Source organism: Ptychodera flava, chromosome 13 (assembly GCF_041260155.1).
Source record: "Ptychodera flava strain L36383 chromosome 13, AS_Pfla_20210202, whole genome shotgun sequence".
Lineage (NCBI taxonomy): Eukaryota > Metazoa > Hemichordata > Enteropneusta > Ptychoderidae > Ptychodera > Ptychodera flava.
The window spans coordinates 14,723,474-14,747,105 of record NC_091940.1 but is presented as its reverse complement, the minus strand read 5'-3'; the positions used below and the strand labels follow the sequence as shown (position 1 = coordinate 14,747,105).

The 23,632-nt window shown below is 40.1% G+C and overlaps 2 protein-coding genes across 4 annotated transcripts; one reads left to right on the top strand and one right to left on the bottom strand.

Annotated features, from left to right (window-relative positions):
- Positions 1 to 1,813: 1,813 nt before the first annotated feature.
- On the top strand, positions 1,814 to 10,155 carry LOC139147538 (galactosylceramide sulfotransferase-like). Of its 3 annotated transcripts, none has more exons than XM_070718657.1 (4): positions 1,975 to 2,361; positions 2,513 to 2,579; positions 7,212 to 7,460; positions 8,712 to 10,155. In XM_070718657.1, the coding sequence occupies exons 3-4, from the start codon at positions 7,306 to 7,308 to the stop codon at positions 9,733 to 9,735; spliced, it is 1,179 nt and encodes a 392-aa protein (XP_070574758.1). In that variant the 5' UTR covers positions 1,975 to 2,361; positions 2,513 to 2,579; positions 7,212 to 7,305; the 3' UTR covers positions 9,736 to 10,155. The 3 variants fall into 3 exon arrangements, with proteins under 3 accessions (XP_070574755.1, XP_070574758.1, XP_070574756.1); XM_070718655.1 differs by having other exon boundaries at positions 2,513 to 2,592; XM_070718654.1 differs by lacking the exon at positions 2,513 to 2,579 and having other exon boundaries at positions 1,814 to 2,361.
- Positions 9,727 to 23,411, bottom strand: LOC139147539 (sialate:O-sulfotransferase 1-like). Its single transcript, XM_070718658.1, has 4 exons — positions 23,141 to 23,411; positions 19,600 to 19,779; positions 17,369 to 17,575; positions 9,727 to 11,380 (listed from the first exon to the last, which is right to left on the bottom strand). The coding sequence occupies exons 1-4, from the start codon at positions 23,310 to 23,312 to the stop codon at positions 10,971 to 10,973; spliced, it is 969 nt and encodes a 322-aa protein (XP_070574759.1). The 5' UTR covers positions 23,313 to 23,411; the 3' UTR covers positions 9,727 to 10,970.
- Positions 23,412 to 23,632: the final 221 nt, after the last annotated feature.

Here is a 23,632-nt window from a genome sequence, read left to right as displayed (position 1 = left end):
GCGCCGCCATAGGCGGCGCAAATGTTTTTACCACAAGCAATCTTCTGTTTTAATTTACCTCAGTTCAATTACGATTTTGAAAGTTAAACATACCATATTCAGGCTTTTCATTAGAAGCTGGCAGCTGGAGAAATGACACAAGAAGGTCACAGATTTTCCGTTCCTGTGTATTCATTTGTCTTCAGTCTCTGGCAAACAGAACTGTTTTTCACAAATTGTATTGCATTGTTTGGTTGTTGAATATTGTGACTCAAACACTGATCATGCAAAAAATGTAAAAAATATCAGTGTTCAATGTCATTTTCAAACAGTTTGACCGAGTGCAAAATAAACTGAAACTCCTCTCAGATTGCACCATTAAACACATCAGTTTCTCAAAATTTCCAATACGAGAGGGGAACCCCCCTCTCGTGCTCTCCCCCTTGGGGTATTCTAACAGTTTCACTTAGTAAAAAAATTAAAAAACACCTCTCAGATTGCACCAGACTGCACCATTGCACCTATCAATATCTTTAAAATTTCCATGCAAGATAGGGGAAACCCCCTGTGACACTTTCCCCTTAAGCCTCTCCCATGTTGTCCCCCTGTACTTTCAAATTCTGCCTGGTCAGATATCCTAGTGAAAACCCTGTCATAATATCCATCCAAATTAAACAATATACTATATCTATGGTTAGATACTGCGTGATCTTTTATATCTCTATTTTATTGTGACTTTGAATTTCATTTTGATGTGTTCACATTTTTTGAACCATCATGAGATAACTGATGATTGTCTAGCAGGGTACATCAGGATTTGAAAGGTCTTTACTGTTGCTGTATTTGTAATTTTACAATTACATGTATTGGTATTTAACTTTTCTAAGTGGGGGATCAGTCAAAATTTCAGAGTTAGAGAGTGAGGTTACTCAAATTCATCATGGTTGGCGAAGGGGGGGGGGTCACTCAAAATTTTGGAGTTTCAGGCCGTAAGTAATGACGGCTCCCTTATATACAACGCATTACAAACTTGATGACCATAAAAAAAATTTGCACTGCTACTCCATTTGAAAAAAAAAATTTGATGCAGGTCTGACAGTAGAAAAAAAAATTGCTGTCACTCTGACAGGAAAAAAAAATTGCTCCCATACCCACTTCCTCCATACCCCCCCGAAATCAAATGGTTCTCCCCTAAGCGAAACGGTGTTTTTACTGCATCTCCGGTTCAGATCAGAGCGTCACTGCAATCGCCTTTGAGCACAGGGGGCTGTCTACATGTCCGTCCCCAGGGGTGGGTAGGTGTTTCGTTGTATCGCTAATAAAGATATATTCTACCAACCTTTGGTGTTTCGGTCTTAACTTAGCACTGCCCTTGACAATCTTGCGTATACGTTTTATCAACATGCTGCGTCTATTATCTGATGAGTTTGAGTGCCTAATTAGCCAAAGTAATCAAGGGTAAATTACTAATCTGTGGACGCTCTCACCAGATTATCACCGGATTAAATTTGACAAAGTCAATAACGAACGCACCAGCAAGGTATAACTGAAGATATACCTTGCTGGTGCGTTCGTTATTGACTTTGTCAAATTTAATCCGGTGATAATCTGGTGAGAGCGTCCACAGATTAGTAATTTACCCTTGATTACTTTGGCTAATTAGGCACTCAAACTCATCAGATAATAGATACAGCATGTTGATAAAACGTATACGCAAGATTGTCAAGGGCAGTGCTAAGTTAAGACCGAAACACCAAAGGTTGGTAGAATATATCTTTATTAGCGATACAACGAAACACCTACCCACCCCTGGGGACGGACATGTAGACAGCCCCCTGTGCGTTTGAGCTTGTCAATTACATCGTCGCCGGTTCTAGATGAGTCGTGATTGGAGTGGTTTACGTGCTTAATCATTACGTCATCATATTCTTAATGACAGTTTACTGCCTCGACACGACCTTTGAAAATAGTTGGCGTGACCTCAGCATATGAAATTTTAAAGTCATAAATATCTCCTCACCGGATTGTCACGGGAGGTGATGCCGTCATGGAGTTAAGGTGTCGTCGCAGTAACGGCGCCGAAAGGCATCACGTGATGCTTGTTTACTTTGAAACACAGATACACATGTTTCTTTCTCTGCAGCTTTGTAAATAAGTTGATTTTTTCAGTCAAAAACGTTCGACACGAGCCGCTCGCTGCTGCACGACAACGCAAATAGACTTGCATCGACCCGGACGTGACAGAAACGGTAACCGGGAGTCCCGGATGTACCGCACACTGGCTTGAAGGGCTCGGTACGGCCCGGGGTGCACACTTGGACGACTTGGCCACGTGACACTTGTTGTCGCCGGGTTCGATCGATGGTGTTTCACACAGCACAGGTGAGTTGCTTACTTTTTGACAGATGCATTGTATCGTTCGAGTGTTTTCACAATACTGATTGTGCCGTGCGTGTTTCTGCCACTGTAACACCATAACCTAGTCCGTGGTCTGAAACAGTGTTGGTTTGACGTCTTTGTCCACACCACACAGTCAATTCTCAGACCTCTTCGAATCGGAGCCACTCTATGTGTGCGGACCGGGAGAGCTGTATCGAGTCGTAAGTACTAGAGGTGATTATTTGTTTACATTAGTTATTGCTGACTGTCAACATCTATACACACTATCCTTACATGATTTTATAGAGATTATATTAGTCACGGCGATTTACTCCAAATTTATTCTAACTGGTCATTGAGCAATCCACGTTCTTTGGCCATGAGAAAATTGATTTCCTCCTCGTTACGCATGAATTCGTATGCAGGAAGTTGTTTCGATTCTTCGACTGCAACACCTTGGAGGCAATGGATGTACAAACTAACTGTGGTGCAATCGGGGCTATTATTATCTATAGCAGGTTCTACAAATAGTTTTTTATCCTGCAAATGCAGACGATTTGCATTTGACTAAAAACAAGGCGGTGGGTGCCAATTATCACCTTTCAACGATCGGACTGCAGGCAACGCGTAAGGTCATTATTAGGCCCATTGATACGTGTGAGCTTTATTTAAGAAACAACCCAAAGAAAAATGTAACGCTATTCACATTGGAACTACAATACTAACAGAAACGATGGAGCGAGATTCGTCGGCTTAGGCATGTATGTGTATCTCTTCCCTCGTTCAGTTGAATTGCGACATCCGTGGATTTCTAAGCTATGGCGACGTGACCACAAACGGTGGGCAGGCTCCGTGTTGTCAACATAGACCCTCGAGGGTCTATGGTTGTGATAACCCTGCATGTTTGCACAGTCAAATCGCAATTAATTGGACATTTCATCAATTTCATGGCGTTTCTGACGGCGTAATGAATTTGTTTAAAAAGCCGACTTCGGAAAATGAATGCTGACTATATTGGATATTAGAAAGGCGGAAATGAAGACATTTTGCTCTGCAAAACGCTCGATAACATTTGACACGTCAATTGTATTCTTGTCCAGCAAACTGAAGGATAAGATAGCGTTTTATGCTGAATCACAGATCTCGACTTTATCTGTATTTACACTTAAATAAGTCAGCGGTTGCTGGGATCTTCCGTTGGTAGACAAACGGACCACCGCACCCGGAAATTAACCCTTGCGACAGAAAACTTTCCTTGCCATGGTTTCAAAACGGAGGTTCCAGCTCCCATTGCTTCAGGCCCTGACGAGACACAGTTTGTGGTAAAATCCGTTTTTCTCGAGGGTCTATGATGAAACGTAGGAATTTGAAAGAGGGGGGCTTAAGTGCTATTCAGTTCGGATCATGCAGGTAAATGAATGGTTATTGTGTTCTGAAAAATCCACTCCTAATTGCTTTCAACGGTACGTGTTTGGATTCGGGATTCGATGAATGCACAACAACACTACTGGCGACCCAGTATACTTGTAACGGTAATGTCTAGCACATCATAACGGAGGACATCAACAAATAAGAACAGTTATTATTGATTGCGATGTATGCCTTCATGCGTGCGCTTGACACCAAATCAGTGTACTCCTTTTGTCATCAATTGTAACTTGTTTGTTTACTTGGTCTCAAGCAACTAACTACCATGATAGTTGAAACTGACACGCTAATGCAAAGTTACTCTAAATATAGACGCTTTACCCCCAGGCTTGTCAGGATTCTTTCATTAAAAACTTTCTCCAGTGCACAGTGAAGATGTCGTATGAACAGCTAAGATACCGCTTGTAGCAATGTTTCGCTGAAGCTTAGATATAACTGCTCTAAATTCATTTTTTTTTTCGAGTCTTGAAAGCGATAATCTTAAGCATATGGTGTATGTTAGACTTGGTTCAAGTCTGTGATTTGTGAATGTTTGAGTGGAGTGAACGCAATGATTTGTATTTTGCTTTCATGTGAAACGCGCGCGTGAGTGGACGCGATGAGTAGGGTGAACACGATGAGTGGAGTGAACGCTATACAGCGGAGTTTCACCCGGAATCACAGACTTGGCTTTCTTGCAGGGTTTGCGTTGCTATAAATTATTCATGAGATGACGTTTTCTTTACTCATATATTATTCATAAGATGACATCACTAAATTTTACACATTGGGAGGAGTTACCAATTGACCCAAACGAGACGTGCATAAAACTCACATGGCGTTGTTGACAAAATGTCGAGTGCGATCACTCCCACAAAAGTCAGCACGACCTCTGTTCTATCACCGAAAACGCGTGAAAATATGTGTTGTTTGTGGGGCCCATGTTACAAAATGCGAAAATCGTGGCCGGTTATTCAAGGATGGAAAAAGACACCGTCCTTACAGTTGGAGCCTGTTCTCTTACGTGCCCGAAGCGATGGAAATCAAAACAATGTGTGTGGAGCGACTTCGTATGTCAGTGATTTTCCGCTGCCGGTTGGTGTGCAGACGAACACATCTTTTCCCTCAATGTAACTCTCAACAAGCTTTCTTTGGTGATCTCGCATGATTAGCGGTGGTCGACCGATCAGTTGTAAAACGCGGTTGATGTACGAACTTGATGCTATTATTCGCCCAGATATAAAACGTACTCGATGTCTAGCTTTGCACGGAGATGACAACAAACTTTTAATGCATGCAGAGGTTTATTAGCATGCGTTCTTCTTATTGGCCAGAATAACGGCGGGGGCTGTCAATCATTTTGTATTTGCGCTACGTCACTGTGTACACAGTCCGTCTCACCGCCTGTACTTTGCAAGAAGTCCAAGTCGGTGAATCCGGCAGAAACTAACTCACTACTGCGCAGACTCAAACGTGACGCATTCAATCGCTAGGAAAACCTGGCGTGAGCTGCCAAATTCCGGATAGGTTTGTACGAAATAGGAGAGACACAAAAGAAACTATTATAAATGATTTTATTTTTTTAAAATTCACCGACTTGAACCAAGTCTAGGTGTATGTGTGCCTCGGTTAGGATTCAAAACAGGACTGAACAATTGTCGTATTGAGCCGCGCGCCACATAAAACGCTTTGTTAGCTATTTAAACGTGCAGAAATATATCTGAATGGGTGATTTGTGAGGCGATCAACATTGCATAAAAGAACAGATCAGAGTCGTGATATCTTTAACCTGACGCTAACGGCGTGTGTGAGAGGTAGAAAAAGTGGCTGAATGGTCTCGGGTCATCGGCAGTGTTATGCACGCTGACCTCTTGTTGGATTGTTTTCTATGTAAAGCGAGAAGAGCAGAATGAATGAAAGCGGATCGAGCTCCTACAGAGAGGTGAAGCAGCTAGGAACACATACACCTATTGTGGGTCAGAATGAAATCATCCTCCGTCGGCGTGAACATTGATCGCCAGAAAGGCATAGGGGGTGACAAAGATGAATTTCGTTTGTTATGTTTGATGAGTTTTCCCGGGAAACATAGATTAGAATTTCCCCACCTGAACTCGATGACCAGTTAAAGTCCCAGACTGTTATGGGGATATGTTTAGGAGAGTTCTCCGCCACTTTGTAACGATTTGTAGGTCTTTCCGTAAAATTCCAACCATGTAACAATAGTACCTCAGTCAATGCTGGCAAGGAATGGCTATTACTTGAAGGGATTGTGGATAGGATAATACAAGGGCGTCGTTCATTAAAGCTTACAATCCATCATACAAAAAGAGGAAATTGCATCGCAATTCAATGCTTTCCTAGTCTTGCTCGTGACAAAAAAAACCCTGAATCCTATAAAACTGGAGGAGCAACTCGTAGAAGTTCCGTAAGAGTTTACTTAATTGTTAAGGCGATTTTTATGCCCACTGTATTTCCTTGTTTTACGTCTAGCCTGTACTTGCTCCAAATGTATTCGACGTTGCAGTGGTTGTTCCATACACCAGACATAAAATACAACACAACACACGGTAACGCTTAGATCTCAATTCAGTTTTATGCCAACTTTTCATAAGGCACACAAAGATTTGAAATAATATATTGCAAATAAAATTTGATAAAGAACCTGAAATATTTCAAGAAATGATTTTGAAATTACATGTATTGTAGATGTCATCAATTTTACCATGGAAATATTGTTAGCATAACTGGTGTAGCGGAATGATTACTTGCAAGAAAGTACACATTGTCTTGCATAATTCTTGAAACTGGTATCATGATGGGAATGACATCAAAATGGCAATCAACAGAGATTATTTCAAAACGTCGACTAACCTCTCTCCCTTCGCATCGCCGCAGACAGTCTATTGTGACGTAACAAATTTGCATCTCATCAAACGAATGTTCTTTCCTAGGATAAAGACACTGATAGATCGCCGCTTAAAATCAGACTAGAATTACTCTCTGGCATCGATTAGGTTGAAGGGGAGAACAATGAAATGTCCATTATTTCATTTTACAGAGTGTAAACTTAGTTACCGCTTATAACACTCTCGTGTCGATTGGATATTGGAAAATAAAAGGCAAAAAAACACTCGATGCTGATTTGCGCCAAATGTCGGGATATATATATATATATATATATATATATATATATATATATATATATATATATATATATTAATACACACACACACACCCATCGAAAAATTGTTGCCTCACATTACATTGGCTACCTGTCAATCTGGTGTGCAACCTTGCATGTGACACACGTCGACAGACCTCAAATTTATCGTTTAGCAATTCTTTGTTGACCTTCTGAAAGAATCAGCTTAGCCATGCTTGATAATCACATTTGAAGAGTACATATACCATTAATAGAATAGGGCGCTTCTGTCGACATGTTTCAGACACCATGGAGATGATGTGAGGCTCAGTGTGCACACTCCAATGGACAATGGTGAGAAATGACCAAGACAGCCTTAACCTGTAGAGGGCGCCAATATGACTTCGTACCGCGCTTGTCGACGTCGGTTCGATGCATGCCTATTGGTTTCTTTTATAATATGGACGGTCATCATTTACCTGGTTGCTTACAGGGGAGATGAAGTTTGGAAAAATTGGTCACACACTAATCTGGAGTCTGAAGACAAACCAAGGTAACAGTTTTCTTCACTTAGGGCCAATATTATCAATGGAAAATGACTTGAGGAGGTTGAATTTATCATTAGGGAAAAGTAGCAGTCGTTACTCTTTCCTATTTCTGCTACATACGATAGATTGGAACAACCATCTTCCGCCCTCTGCTGTCCATGGAGCTTTTGTAATAGATTTGCCGACAAGGTGCGAGTGCGTTGGCGTATTTTGGCGAGGGTTGAGTCAGGAGTTCAAAGGGGACTGTTAGGGAGAAAAAAGTTAAAAATTTTGGTTTTTGTTGGTGTGAAGGGCCAGAGAGGAGTATGCTTTGCGAAGTGTTGCACATTTTCTTTGTCGGTACTGTACTTTTGAAATTTGTCAATGGTTCGCCAGCATGACAAGTGAAGTTATCATCAAAAAGCCGAAATTTAGGCACCATTGTATTCAAGAAGTAGTAGTAAGGGCAACTATCTGAGGTTCGTGCCGCCATCATACGTTTTTGGCCGTACCGCTCTACTATCATTGTACACTAAAATTCACCTATCACCGAAAATGTACGGTGCATATTGTAATTCGTATTCATTTGCGTGATCTGCGATTGACGCTCTAAAAGCGATAGGGTGCAAGTAATATAATAGACCAAGAAACTGAGATTGATGCTAAAATCAAAATGCGTAAATCAGTTGTCAAAATGTACCTATCCATGGTCCATTGCCTAGTTCAGCAGCGCAAATTAAACGATACAGACGGACACAGTCGAAAACATGTTTTACCAATTTTCACTACTGACTTTTACCACTTTGTCTCGCAGTGTTGTCTAGTTTATGGTCCATCATATTCAGCACAGTCTAATCATATGATTTCAGTCTGTGGTGGATCAATCGATGTATTTGTACTTAGGTGTGTCATTCACGTAACCAATTTCACCCCGCCGCGCACTGCAAGTCGGCCAAAAAAAATGTATATATATACGCAAACTATAAACCATATCATTTCGTTGATTAGGTCGCTAAAAAGGCCGATTTTGCAGTGGCTCTGACATTTACATCTGGTTGGTCACGTTAGATTTGTGATTATTTACAGCATGTCGTAAAGTCTGAAACGTAGCCCATCGCTCAGCCGATTGGCTGTTTGCAAATGAATCAATAATGACAATGACATTCAGCAAAGCAATAAGATACAAGTTTCCGAGGCGTTGCACATTAGTAGGCAACGAAGAAGGAACTTAAGTATCGTTGTTTTCAAGGAAGAAACGGCTTGTCACTTTCTTTCAGGCACTTCAAGATGATCACGGAACAGACACTGCCGTATAAAACCTGCAGTCCACAGGAACGAGTCGTGCTTCTCAGGACCAACTGTCCAGAGAGTGATACCATGGCGACCATCTTACAGAGATATGGGCACGCAAAACAGCTATCATTCGCCATGAGTGCCGACAGAGACGTTATTTCACTCGACGAAAAGTTTCATCGAAACATGGCCAGAGAAATGCTGCCACCACTCGGTCGATTGGCGAAAACCCGTCACCGAGTACACGACATCCTAGCCAGCCATGTTCGATATGATCACAGAGAAATCAACTCAACTGTGCCAAATGCAACTCATATCACGGTCCTCATGGAACCAGTGAAATATTTTGAATATGTCTTCAGCGTACACGACGTTGATCGGGGTTTACATTTGATAAGGTATAAGAACCCGATCGGAAAATTCATGGAAAATCCACAGGCGTACACGGACAAGCGATTTAAATTTTGGTTCCAAGTACACAACGGACAGATTTATAACTTAGGACTCGATCACGCTGACCATGATGATCCTTCAAAGGTGTCAGAAAAGGTCGAGAATCTGCAGAAAGAACTGAATTTTGTCTTAATCGCCGAATACTTTGATGAATCTCTGGTCGTTCTACGGAAGAAACTCTGCTGGCGATGGCACGATATTCTCTACTTTCACCGTCCGGACCAAGTTGAGGTGCTCGTTGGAAAGAAGGGTTACTTGACGCCCTCAATTGCTGCCAGTGTAAGGGAATGGAACATGGCTGACTCTATGCTCTACAAGCACTTTAACAATAGTTTCTGGGAGCAGGTCTTAGCCTACGGGCCCACATTTCAAGAAGACGTGCAATATTTTCGCAAAATGAGAGACAACGCAGAAGGAGACTGTCTGGTCAGAGATGGCCCTGAAAGTCCTTTATTTAGATTGAAAGAGGGCGCCCCAACCTATTGCCACTCCCTAGCTCGGTCAGAAAAAGAACTCTGGCAGCTCATTCGCAATAGTCAATCTGTTAAAGCATAACTAAGGATTGTATTTTATTACTCTGCAAAACCGCAGTAAACATATTCACCAAAAGTATCAGTTTTTGGAGGCAAACACGTTCATTGAACATTTTGAATAGATAACTTCTCATGATTTGCAATATTGAACGAGCGGATATCTAACTTAAGTGAAAAATGTTTTCAACAATGAATCTAAATCTTACACCGATAATCTTTCATAGTTTTTGATGAGAAGAGATAGATAACATTTATAGTCGTTTGTTGTCGTACCAATCCTCCTATCATTAATGAATAATAATAAATGTAACATGATTAGACCTGGTGCAACAATGAATAAAGCACATAATATATTCAATGTATTTCTGAATGTACCAGGTCAAGCTCTGTATACCAAGTTGTCATGAAATGAAAGTGAAAATAAACAGAGGAATACATCGTCGATGATAATGGCGGTAGTGCATGGAGGGATGTTTGGTATAAAGGTGAGGAGGAATGCCTGTGGGTCGTGCTATGTCAAAACCTCAGCTTATTAACCCGCAACAAATTGATTAATATGACACCATGTTCAAACGCATACAAAGCACTGATACAGTAACGACGGTAACCATGAATAGTGAGAAAGCGAGGGTCAGTGGCTTTAACAAATTAATTGACTTCCATGGAGATTAACGCATGACTGTGTCATTGTCGTTTCCTAGCAACTTTCAAAAACAATTCGCGAGGAAACGATGAAAATATATTCGATATATATCATCCTGCTAAATTTCCTGAATAAAGTAGATTAATAACGTCTTCAGATTGTCCAACGAAATATGCTGATTTAACAGTTTTTTTTACGCACAGTGACACATCATCAGTACTCAAACCAGAATCTAAAATACACAAATTCTTGCGATACGTTGTATTAGCAAGTACGCTAGACATGTGACAAAAATATGACAGCAATTTTTACAATGCTATAACTACAGAAATAAATACTCCTGACAATTCAAGCATCTATGAATTCACTATGAAGCAGACAAGTTGAGAGACTCAGTTCAATCATAGATCCTCTTTTTCCAGAGTCTATGGTCCAATTCGCAGCTGAGAGAAAAACTTTATTTGAAAACAACGACTAGGGTCAGTAAATGTGGTCGCTAAACATTCAACTACAAACAATAATATGTAGTTACCTATGCAAATCAGAAATGGCCAATCAAAATGCCGAACACTAGGATGCGTCATTTGTTTAATAACATGTCGTAGATAATGGGACTATGCACAATGTTTTACTGATGAAAGAGTTTTAGAAACCGAATAACAATTTGATACTGGGTGATCCTGTAGGCAAGGCAATGGTTGGTGTCCTTTCTCAGCTATGAGCTTTGATGCTTTTTCCATCAAAGCTAAAGCGTCACATATCATTTCATCTGTAAATGTCTTGTAAGGCGTCTTGGCATCGCTCTTGTGTCGGTGAAAATGACCTTCTCCGTTGTTCTCCGCGCAGATTTTCCTCTCCTCGTTCACGGTCATGTTCAGAAAGTCGACTATCCGCTTCACTTCTGTCAGGGAGTCATTCTTGATATTTTCGTAGTGAACGATCAGAGTTGGAACTGTCAAATTCGAAAAGTCATTCACGATGCGTTCGTATCTTTCGAACTCTGTATAAGCGAATTGGTTCCAGTCTGAAGTATGGCACATATGCAAGAAAAGAGAAAGTAACACGATTGGAACTAATTTGGGATAATTGGATGGTGAAGTAATGTCGATTTAATCTACAAATGTTATCTCATCTGCTTTTCTTTTTATATTACACATTTGTCGTTATGAGTAATTTGCGATATTGCAACATTCAGCTATATGGCACCTAATAACACTTTTGAGAAATTTGAAAAATATGAAAATCGAATTATCCCAAATTAGTTCCAATCGTGTATCTGGTATCGTCAAAGGAATCTAAACCTCTGATGACCAATGAACTTATGATCAGTGATATCCTGACGGTTGAAATCATACGATCGTACGATACGCCATGCTTGGAAGCAAATGTACACGCAGTATGCATGTGAGTGTACAGTAATCATTGGCACACTATAGATTTAAATCACACCGATACGTGAAATAAAAACAATCATGCGAGCAGTCAGATTTAGCTTATCATCAAAATATATCATTATTCATGATTGAAAAAGTTAAAACCGTGAATATTTATGGTGTACACTATCATTTTTCACAAAAGTTGGCCGTAAAATATGAGTACTGTTGTTTCTTCGGTGTAAGTTTTTATGTAAAAATGGTCACATTATCATGAATTTGCTACAGTCCATGCAAAATCATTATCCCTTCTTATCGACGTTTTAAATATCTTGGGAGGGACGATTCAAATAATAACTGACGTGAACAACAAGCACAACAAGGAACAACAAGCTCAGTGTGGACCTATGATCTCAAAGAGATTTTTCCCGATCAGACGTTTAAACCCTTCAAAGATGTCTATCAAGTGTCTACATTAGATGTTACCACCCACCGAATTGTCATATGCACGGTCCCTCCTTTTGTGGAGGGACCGTGTCATATGTTATAATAATATGCTATCTTTTTCATTAGGATCAGGCATATATGAAAATAAGGGCTTCTTATGTGAATATCTAACCTGTTAACAAAAAGGCTGTGACGGTACAGCACTAATCTGTTATTGGTTTGGCCGAAATGTGCCACGGATTAGGAATGATTACGCAAGTCATAGTTTGAAGTCCTCGAACCAAGTTGAAACATAGACCCTCGAGAAAAACATAGACCCTCGAGAAAAACGGGACAGGCAACTGCGATAGAGAACAAAGGGTCTATGGGATTAGCAGCGTGCGATCCTACTTGGAATAATTAAGAGGTGTCAGTGGACCCGATCGACTGCACAACGTCCGATTCATAGACACGTGCATGCGGGTATACGGTAATAATGTTTTCGGATTACAGGTTATTTCGGATTACCCGCAAGTCAATTTTTTGAAAGAAAAGTGTTATAACTATTTTGAGAAGAATTCGTGAAAATGGTTTTTAAAGTACTTTTGACATATTGGTAGCGAGATTCGATGCAACCAGAAGTCTGCCGGGAGTTAGTATGTTGCTGTAAAGTGACAAAGTTTCGAATAGAAATCCGAAACACATATCGCTGCAGTTCCAGACTTGACAGCAGTCGACATCACAGATTTGTTTACATTCCGCAATCGTCCGTGTATCTCCGAATTTTCCCTCGTTTTTGCAGTTTTTTAACCCTTGGAATATTTTCTGTGCGAGGAGTGCTCCATGATTCGGTAAAGCATGTATGTTAACTACTGAAATGTTGTTGTTTGAAAACTGTGAACGGCCAAATTTACGAGGACAGCGTTCAGCCTTGTGTAAATGCACGTCTACCTTGCCGCTTCTGACTCCACCAACCGTTGGAGAGTCCCGATTTATCGCAAAGTTTCTCATGACAGCGAAAGTCAGTGTTACAAATGTATTTTCTAGTACTTTGCGGATGTAGACATGTGTAGCTTATCCGAACGTTGGTGTCTTTAGGCTAAAACAGTACCAAAATGTTAGAGGTCGTGTATTTGTAGCTCCGATGGAGTAGTCATTTTTTCTGTACCCTGATGATTTTCGTCAAATGTTGCGTGACAGATGAAATAAAGGTCAGATTTCGTTTCGCAGGACTGGGGAAGTGTAGAACTGTCTAACTTGTAAATGTTTGTTGTTATCGGAGATTTTTATGGTAGGGAATGTAAACTTATATTGTCGATACCTAGCAAGAGTTTTCTGTAGCGTCTATGGCTAAATGTACACAGTTTTTATCGTCTGTTTTTTCCCGTTGGCTTCGGCTAGAATAAAAAATGTGATCTTCATCGTTACCAGAACATTCACCATGACTAGTATCAAAAAAAACCTCAAATTATCTGTGTCATTACTCGGAACGTACCATGCAAGAGCAAAGTGTACATATTTAGAACGTCTGTTTGATCGTTAATGAGATTCAGTGTTAAGTACGCAGTATTGTTGTCGGGGACCGCTTGGCAAATAAACTTTAATATATTCCAAGATAGATCGCACAAAGAAACCTCAGCAGTTGCCTGTCCCGTTTTTCTCGAAGGTTTTTCTCGAGGGTCTATGGTTGAAACAAACGAAACAATTTAAGGCACTGTTCACGATCCTTGGGATCACATTTGTTCTAGTCTGTAAGAGGATTATGGAGGTGTGATAGCCTTTTGTTTTTCATTGAAGTTGTAATCTGCCGGGTAAATTTTGTGATGAGAAAATCTGGTGCCCATTGTTTGATTCGTAATGCATTATATTACAAGATTTGTGATAAATCACGTGTCTAATGCTTGAAGCCACACTGAATTAAATAACGTGCAACATTTTACAAGTGGTATAGTACGGCGCGCCAAATGTTTCAAAAATATTTATCGTCATAGAGTAAAAATAAACTGTCAAATTTTCTTTCTAAAAAAAGTCTTAAACGTGTATGAATAATAAAGAAAAAAGTTCTTTCGTCCATATCATGCATTTTATTAATGTACCTTTTCATAAAAATAGCATTCATTTGAAAATACGTGTCATTAAATATTTGAATGTGTCTGTACAGATAAAGATGACGTGCAACCGTCTTTCTTGATTTAAATAAAAATTCGATGGAATTACGGAAGAAAATAAACGAGAAAAGTATTATTGCAAAAAAGGGCAGAATGTTATGTAATGCTTAATTGTAAAATATTCTTTAAACCGTAATGAGAAGATAAACTTTTCAAAAATTTGGAAATACCATACTCCCATACTTATTGACGTACACATAGACGTGTATTTGAAATAAAGGTGCAATGAATGCTGATTATAAGGGAAAAACGAAAGAAAAATTAAACACACACACAAAAAATATTGAAATGATTAAAAACAAAACCACAAATAGTACTTGCACTACTACCAAAAAACAAAACGAACCACCATCAGGTCTCACCTAAAAAAAGAAAGAGAATCACAATTGAAAAGTCGACCGAGATCGCGCCGGCATTGAGGCTGTAAAGAAACCAACACGAGGTCAGCTTGGAAAAAAACCACAGCGAGGTTACAAAAAAAAAGGTTACCAAAAAAACCCCAAAAACTCAGTAGAAAAAAAAGAGGCCCGTTCGAGAAAAGAAAACAGAGTGGGACACCCCGCAGAAAAAGCCCAACATGAAAATTAGACAGTCTGTGCCCGAACCCCAACAAAACGATGGCTTGCCACTAGCCCACGGTTACGTGTGGTTCGATACACAGCGGCCGCCGTGTGGGTATGCATAGTAAAATTGCATACCGCGCAGCGGCCTCGTTCTGCATGGCAGGGCTGTGTGTTACCGGCGTGACACGGCCTCCCGTATAACGCCGGTAACTCATAGCCCTGCCGGCCAGAGCTATGTATAGGCTACTGCACAAATATTGTAGCTGTGTGGATATAAAGATTTCTGCAATGGGGATCGACATGTCGTGTATGTGCCGGTCTAGCCCTGCGAGTATAGTGAGAGTGTCTGGCGTTGCGAAGGCCGGACACTCGCACCATACGTAAGGCTTGTACAGTTGCGTTGCTCGTCTTGTCGAACACTGAAAACGATGGACGTTCTCTCAACACGCGGCAGATTTCCTCAAAACTATTCATTTTATCATGATTTGGGTGATCTTTGAGGATAGACGAGGAATTACCAAACAACGAGGTGGTTTATTATCATGGTATATGAACCCGATGTATCGAACCACACTTATTAAACTGTGTAGAAATCACGTGGGCCAAACGGCGATGACAGTGCGGCTCGGTGGAAGGCCTGCAATGGGCTACCTGCCATACCGCGCCTAAGGCATCGATATGTTCGCAGTGTTGCTATGAAGGGTCATGGGTTGTACGTCTCGCTCGTGATCCGACCTGTGGACTGCCTGAAATTGGCGTAGTTAACTTGACTCTCTGAAACTATCACTGTTAACTTGGATGTTCTTTAGGTGATATTGCCCACTTCATTTCATCAAGTATGGTTTCAAGTAGAGCAGGGCCCAGCCAAACAGAGCTAGGTTTCAAGATGTCACGTTATCACTGAAATGCTCAATTAATATTTCGTCAAATATTGGAGTATGTGGTGATCGGATTCCCCGCTGTTGGGGATTCATCGATCGAAGGAAACGTGAACCATGAGTCTTTTGAATAAAATAATTGTAATTTCGGGCTTGTTTGTTTTTTTTTTTCTGTGGCGAGTGCTCGTTTTTTTTTTCTTTTTTTTTTTTTTTCTTTTTTTTTTTTGCTGTGACGAGTCCTCATTTGTTTTTTTCTTTCCACAGGCCCACGCGTTTTTTTGTATCTCTGTTCATGGCGTTTTTTATTTTTTTCGTTTTTATTTTATTTTATTTTTTTGTAGATGAGATCCACTTTTGTCTAGAGCCATCACTGCCGAATTTTTTTTCCGATTTTCTCTTTACTGTCAAAGCGGCTGGTGATTCATATTATATTTTGATTATCTATAATACGTTTATTATGAGACGTAGTGCTTTTTAATTTTCTTAAGTACATAAACAATTTTATGTATGCACGACTTTTTTTGTCTGATTCTTTTATAATGATTTTCTGTATGTGGTTCACATTTTTATTTTTTGTACTATTTTTTCCGAGTGGTAGCAGTGATTTTTAGTGATTTTCTTGTGAATTTTGTGGACGTACCACTGTATAACATATTTTTCTTTTTTTTATGTAAAATCAGCACTCATTGCACCTTTTACGCGAACTATTATACGTGTATATATGTCGATAAGTATGGATGAATGACTTTTTCAAATCGTTGACAATTGTTTATTTCCTAATTACGCGTTAAAGATTTTTTATCAAGTTAAAATGAAGTATTAAATGACATTTCTGTCTTTTGCTTTTTAATTATACTTTTCTTACTTATTTCCTTCCTAATGAGACCGAATTTTAATATCAATTGAGAAAGACAGTTTATTTTTGCACTGAATCGATAAATATTTTTGAAACATTTGGCGCGCCGTAGGTATAGCCACAAACTGATGACGTCAAATCGCCGTACACAAAACACTGGCAGACGCCTTGTAATTATGGCACTGTGTATTGTGTATGGCGATTTGACGTCATCAGTTTGTGGCTATACCACTTGTAAAATGCTGCCAAATAACGTGTTTCTTCGATATACACGACGTTGAACAATGATTGCCCCTATGCCAGTTCCAATCCATTGTTCTGGCATTCTGACAAATTATGGCTTCGGATATGGAGAAAAGTAACAAACTGGACACCTCGCGATCACCTTCGATCATATCCACGGAGCTGTTCTTGAGATACTGCGCAATGAGGGACAGACAGAGACAAGTACATACCGAAGAAAAAACTTTGTCTAGCTCCCGTGTGTGGACCGGGTAAACGAAAGTGAGCGACTCCGAGAATATAAATAATTTCAAAAGAGAGCGAAGAAGCGGCATGTCAATAGAAAAATGATTCGATTTCACTATTGACTCATAAATAACTAAAAATTGACTAGGCAGAAGCAGTTGATTTTATGTGACATTTGTGGTTTTGCAACCATTGGAAAATATGGCTCAGATTGAGAAATTTCAAAAGATGTTATGCAAGATCTCCGGCAAAAATGTAAGCTTGTTTTGAGCTTGTTTACCTTCGTCCGTTCTTGAGTCTTTCCGCCACGTCGCCTCGCCAAGATGGCCATCGGCACTTTGTCTGTTCTTCTCAGCGATTACGATGTCGATGGGATTGCGTAATAGGAGTATGGCTGCCTTGCAAAATTTTGATAGACGCTTGACATTGTGTACTTTAACTGTCAAAGTGTTGCCGGCTCTGTAGTCTTCATATTCACCGAGAAACCCTGGAAACACAGTGTAAGATTTAAGAGAGCTCATTACAGCCACGTACCAAAGGAAAATGCTCAAAAAGCGTGAGTTTGTTCATTATGTATGAAGTTTCATGAGCATGTTCTCGCGGGACCCTAGGGTGTGCATGTATAAGGAAACGTGAGTGTCCGGTTTTCCAATTCATTTTGTGGGCTTCTTGTAACACATAGAACTTCGCATTTTAATTAGTATGCGCCTAGAAAGTGAAAAACTTAACTCTCAGTCCAGATTTGCCGAGGGAAACTTTCAACCATGATTATCTTTCAAAATCGAAAAAATCGGGGGTTACCGTGCAAAGTTTGGTACTATCGAAACTGATTTCACAAAAATAAGCCTGTAAAAGCTTTATTATCCCACGAGCTTTAAAATGGGCCTCATTAGCTGTAGACGAAATTAGTACAGTACTGTAAAAGTTTGAGAAAGTCCGAACATCTGTTACGAGGCGCATTCGGTCTGGCAAGTTGTTACTCTGATGCATTACCACCAAACAATGTGGGATCAAACACATGCTCATCCAAATGTCGGCGACAGGTTTCAGCAATCATGGACAGGATATTACGCTCTTCAAACTAACGATGAGTTTTATACGCAGTGAAATTACAGAAAGCCCAACGACATATTTGCTTCGGAAAACCTCAAAGAACGAAAACCAACCGAGTCGTATTGAAATCCGGTCACGACATGCGACATGCGACCTGCGACTTCAAAACTACGTCCTGCGTGTTTGTCAAACTGCGACCTGCGTAGGGTTAGTGTTAGGGTTAGGATTAGGGGTTAGGGTTAGGTTTAGGGTTAGGGGTAGGGTTAGGGTTACGGTTAAGGAAGTCGGCCCCAACCAGAAGACGAGTTTTTAGCCTTGCCTCTCCCCAACCCCGCCGGCCAGGGCAACATGTAGCTTGGGTTAGGTTGCAGATCACAGTTCGCAGGCCGGGGACGCAGGTACCGGTCACGACCTGCGACATGCGACCCGCATCCACGGTCTGCGTCTTAAAACTGTGATCTGCGATCTAACCCTAGCTACACATTGCCCTGGCCGGCGGCGTTGGGGAGAGCAAGGCTGAAAACCTGTCTTCTTGTCGGGGGTCCGACTTCGAGGTACGGTTGCAGTGGGCGCTCAGCCGCAGAGATGCGTCGGCTTCCGGCGGCCCAACGTTGCCCTGGCCGGCGGGGTTGGGGAGAGGCAAGGCTCAAAACTTGTCTTCTGGTTGGGGGTCCGACTTCCTTAACCCTAACTTAAACTCTAAACCTAACCCTAACACTAACCCCTAGTATACGCAGGTCGCAGTTTGACAAACACGCAGGTCGCAGTTTTGAAGTCGCAGGTCGCATGTCGCATCATGTCGTGACCGGATTTCCATAGAGTCGACACATTTTTCGTCTTTTTTTATGAGAACGTTGCAGACAGCTGACAAGGTGTCATAAAACACTCTATAATAAAGCGTGCAAATATTTATGGCTTACATGTAATTTAATGGCTACGGAACAGTCGCAGTCATGTGATAAGTGAGCATGGGATTTCATATTTTGATGAGAAATATGTCATGTTGGGAATCATAAAATATCTGTACCAGTACTGCACAGCAGGCACAAACGCTAATAAGAAACAGCTGGACATGTTTCTAAAGATAATCATGACAAATTATAGCTGCAGCTGATACAAATTTCGAAAGGACCGCGTGATTCAGGAGGGGGGGTCGGTTCTTCGGTGAGCAGGGATGTTAATCTCCGTTTTACTGCACTTACCTGAGAAAGTGAGTTCCCATTATCAATAACGAAAACTATCACATATTAATAATATCCAGCATTTTCCATGGTACAACTGGTCGAGAAGCGTTTGTTTGTTGTCTTGGAAAACTCGTTGTATTGCGACTATACTTGTTATTAATATGCTATTTTATCATTGATAATCGAACAACATCACAACAATTATTCAATTCGAAATACATAGTTGAGAACGGCACACATAAGACATATTCGACAATATAACTGACCAACCTACCGCCTCCATAGAGGCCCTTGTCGTCGAAGACTGAACCCGTGTAAAATCCTGTGGCTTGTTCTATGAGATGACGCAACCACGTGCTGCCTGCACCTGGTGGACTGATTAATGGCACCAACGGGAAGGTATCAGGATCAGCCAATCGCACTGAGCAATCAGTGGAACGTGAATCCAACTTTTCTGTGGAGATTTAAATCAGCAAAATTTGAAAGTCGGGAAATGAAAATCACTCTTGTCTACCTTCGCCGGCTTGGTTTTCCAAAAGAGTGTTCGTCTTTCAAATCTTAAGTTAATGTAAGAATTATATTTGGCGTATTTGTAAAATTGATTCTCGCGCTATAGCGCTCTGCAATCTCCAAATACAACAGAACTTAACGCAGCTTACCGTTTGGACAAGTGGGACGTTTTAAAAATTACATGAGATTTGTGCATAGCGCATTCTAACACATCGGACCTCTGACGAGTTTGAAAGTTGCTCTGACTTGGCTTACTAATGCATTCTCAACACAATCATGGCCGCCTAGAATCCGTGGCTCACGTAACTTCGGCCAACAAATCAACCAATTTGCATCTTCAAAAAAGAAAATCGTAATTCTCGACCGCGGAGTGACGTCAGTAGGTGAAACGCATACGAGCGAGGTGAATGAGAGATCAGACGATACAGAAGAGCGAATGATACAGAAATTGTGTGGAAAAAGCAGAACTAAAAGTTATGTCATTTATGTGTATTGAAACTTTGAATATTGCTTTGGTGGTTGAAAAATCCGAACTTCAATTATTTGTTTTCACGGCGCTGTGACGCAAATATGACGTAAAAACCCGCAAGTACCCGGATGGCCCGCGGTCGAGAATAGGGCTAACTTTCACTTTTCAAATGGTTTAATTATCTTAATTATTAACTTTTAGGCCTATTTTTAAATTTAAAATCTTTGACCTGATATTGAAATATAGGAAATAGGTATATATCGCTGTGATGATGGCACTTTGCGGCCATTCAAATTTCCCTCTGACAAAATTTATCTCCAACAATGCACTATTTCCGTTTTTTCAATTTCCAATATACTAAATGTCCAATTTTCCCATTTCATTTGGGGCGTGGCTCAGTATCCTTTGATACTATGGCGGAAATAAATGGATCCAAATGGAATAAGGTGTAACATTTATCTCTGCTTGACAAGATGTGCAGACTAACTGCAAAAGTTGGGGGGTTGGTCGGTAACGATAATTGCACAAGATAAAATAAGCTGGAATAACATCGTCCAACAGTTATACTGAAAGAGAAGCAAAGAATGCTTGATGGTAGAGTCCGTGTAATTCAGGCAATTAATTTAAGTCGGTACGCTCAGCCTCAAGAAATCAAAAAAAAGGTTGATAAAGGAAAAAGTCACCACGAAATAAGTGTTCATCTATATACAAAATGTTTTGCCCAGTACAAGTGGTAGCTCTGAACGAAGTCACAGTGTAAGACGATACTGTCTCCAACATGATATCAACCACCTTCAAGGTCAAGATTTGGATCGGGTTGTAACGGATGTAATTCATGAAGTGGGGCCAGCATACGGTTTAAAAACCATGACGGGGTTCTCAGATCATTATGCGGAGAACATCATCGCGTTCGGCGAGCTCGAACCACACTTTACCGTAGGAATCTCAACTTCAACGGAAAAAGACGAGCCAACACGTACAAAGATTGACAGCTGAATAAATTGATCAGATAAAATTAAATGTGGACGCACTCTGACAGGGCCGATGGCTGTCACAATATTGTACAACGTACAAGTTTGCGACATTGAAGAGAAGCGCGCAAAACTTTAGCAGGTCAGCTCAGGTCTAACCGTCGCCGATTATATCTGACTTTCCTTCCGGCGGCAACACAATTGGTTCTTTGTATGTTCGTTACTCGACCCATTAAAATAAGTTGCCCAGGCAAATAACTGTAAATCGGGAAAACGGAAATAGTGCATTTGAAAATAAATTTTGTCATTGGAAAATTTGAATGACCGCAAAATGCCATTCTCACGGCAGTATATACGTATTTCCTATATTTTAGTCTCAGACAAAAGACGTTACATTTAAAAATAGGCCTAAATCAAGATTGAAAATTGAAAATTAGCTCAATGTCAATTTTTTTGTAGGTACAAACTATTTGATTGGTTTGCCGACATGTGCCACGGATTGGCCTGGCCACCGTACTTCATCTGATCGCCAAACAAATTTCGATGAAAATAAGTATGCAGTAGGACATTGGGCCTGTGCCATGTTTGAATAAAGTTTGCTCTCAGTTTGATTGCTCGGGAAATGAAAATAAATGTTATAATTCTTTATGGATGTTTTTGTTGTTGTATCATGTCGTTATACGATCGGTCTTTGTAATCACGCCCATCGAGCAAACTGTAAAATATGATATTGCACTCTTACACAACGGAGCAGCTGGAAACAATTCAAAACTTCCGCGTCCCTTTTCTCATGTAGATACACTTTGTTCTCATCTCCCAATTAAGCTAGGAAAATTAGCATGTTATTAGCAAATGAAACATATTATGGATGTCGCACGTGGTATGTCACTGGGAGAAACCTCAGGCCGATGAAAACATACTGAAGATTTTATGCGCCTCGAAAGTGAAAGACTTAAACTTTTGCTCAAACTTTCCTTAAGGAATCTTTCAACCATTCTCTTTCAAAATCAAGAATAAAAATCGGGGGTCACCGTGCAAATTTTGGAACCAGAGAAACAAATATTCCAAGATTTACTGATATTTAAAATTCATGATTGCTGACATCCCCGTGTAAACTCCATGGAGGAAAAATAAAATTTTCAAATTTCGAAAAGTGAAAAGTTTTCTTACACCAAGAGCTTTAAAATGAACTCCAACAAGTGGTATTTCAAAAAAGAATTTTAAAAGTTTGAGAGTCCGAATATCTGTCCCCGAGGCGCGTTCTACCTTAACGGAATATATAACAACTTTGAAGTAACAATCCGATGATAACTGTACATATTATTTTCAAACAAATGTATATGTACTTCGCTCAGAAAAGTGCTGGCGGCAGAATACACTGATCCCTCGGGAAATGGAAATACCTTCGGAACGCCACAGAGTGCCCTCCGATACTATGGGGTTCTGTCATCTTATTATTATTATTATTATTATTATTATTATTATTATTATTATTATTTTTCTTCACCACCACCACCATCATCATCATCATCATCATCATCATCATCATCATCATCATCATATCATTTCATATCATATCATGTTCAATTCTGTACTGGCGTCCTATGTAACGATCTTCTGTAAAATTAGGCGCATGATGACGTTTAAAAAATATGAAACATATTACTTATAAATTATGATTTATGTATATATTATATATAAATATATAAATATATATACTAGTTATTTATATATATATATATATATATATATATATATATATATATATATATATATATATATATATATATATATATATATAAGGTGCTGACTGTCAATGTGGCTACCAATGCGATAAATAAAGTATGTAACGGCAGAGTACTTACCATCTGACGTTTGATTCCACTTCTCACTGGAGGGTTTTGTGAACTTTCGCGAGCTGTGGCTTTTCAGTGACTCTTCGTTCGTATCTTCGCAACGTCTGGTGAACAGTGGCAGCAAGACGAACACGAAAAAAATTGTAGCAAATCCAATGATTGTATGGTTTCGCCTCACCATTTCCGCGATTGTCTGTGATCAAACTTGATGATAGGGATACAATCCTGAAATACGTGCGGAGTCGTCCAGGCCACTCTGTCGTCATTATCATACCGGAATGCGCATGTGCTTATCAAGGCACAACTAATAATTGAGGGAGCAAACTTTCTGGCTACTCACGGCAATAAAGTGCCCTTGACAATTTCTGCACGACCTACTGCAAATTCACAATTCAGTTATTAAAAACCTTCTCGTGCGTTTATATTCTCTTTATTTGAAAGTTTACGATGAGTTTATGTATAGTGGTACAATTATATTAAAGTTATGTTCGAATGAGAACG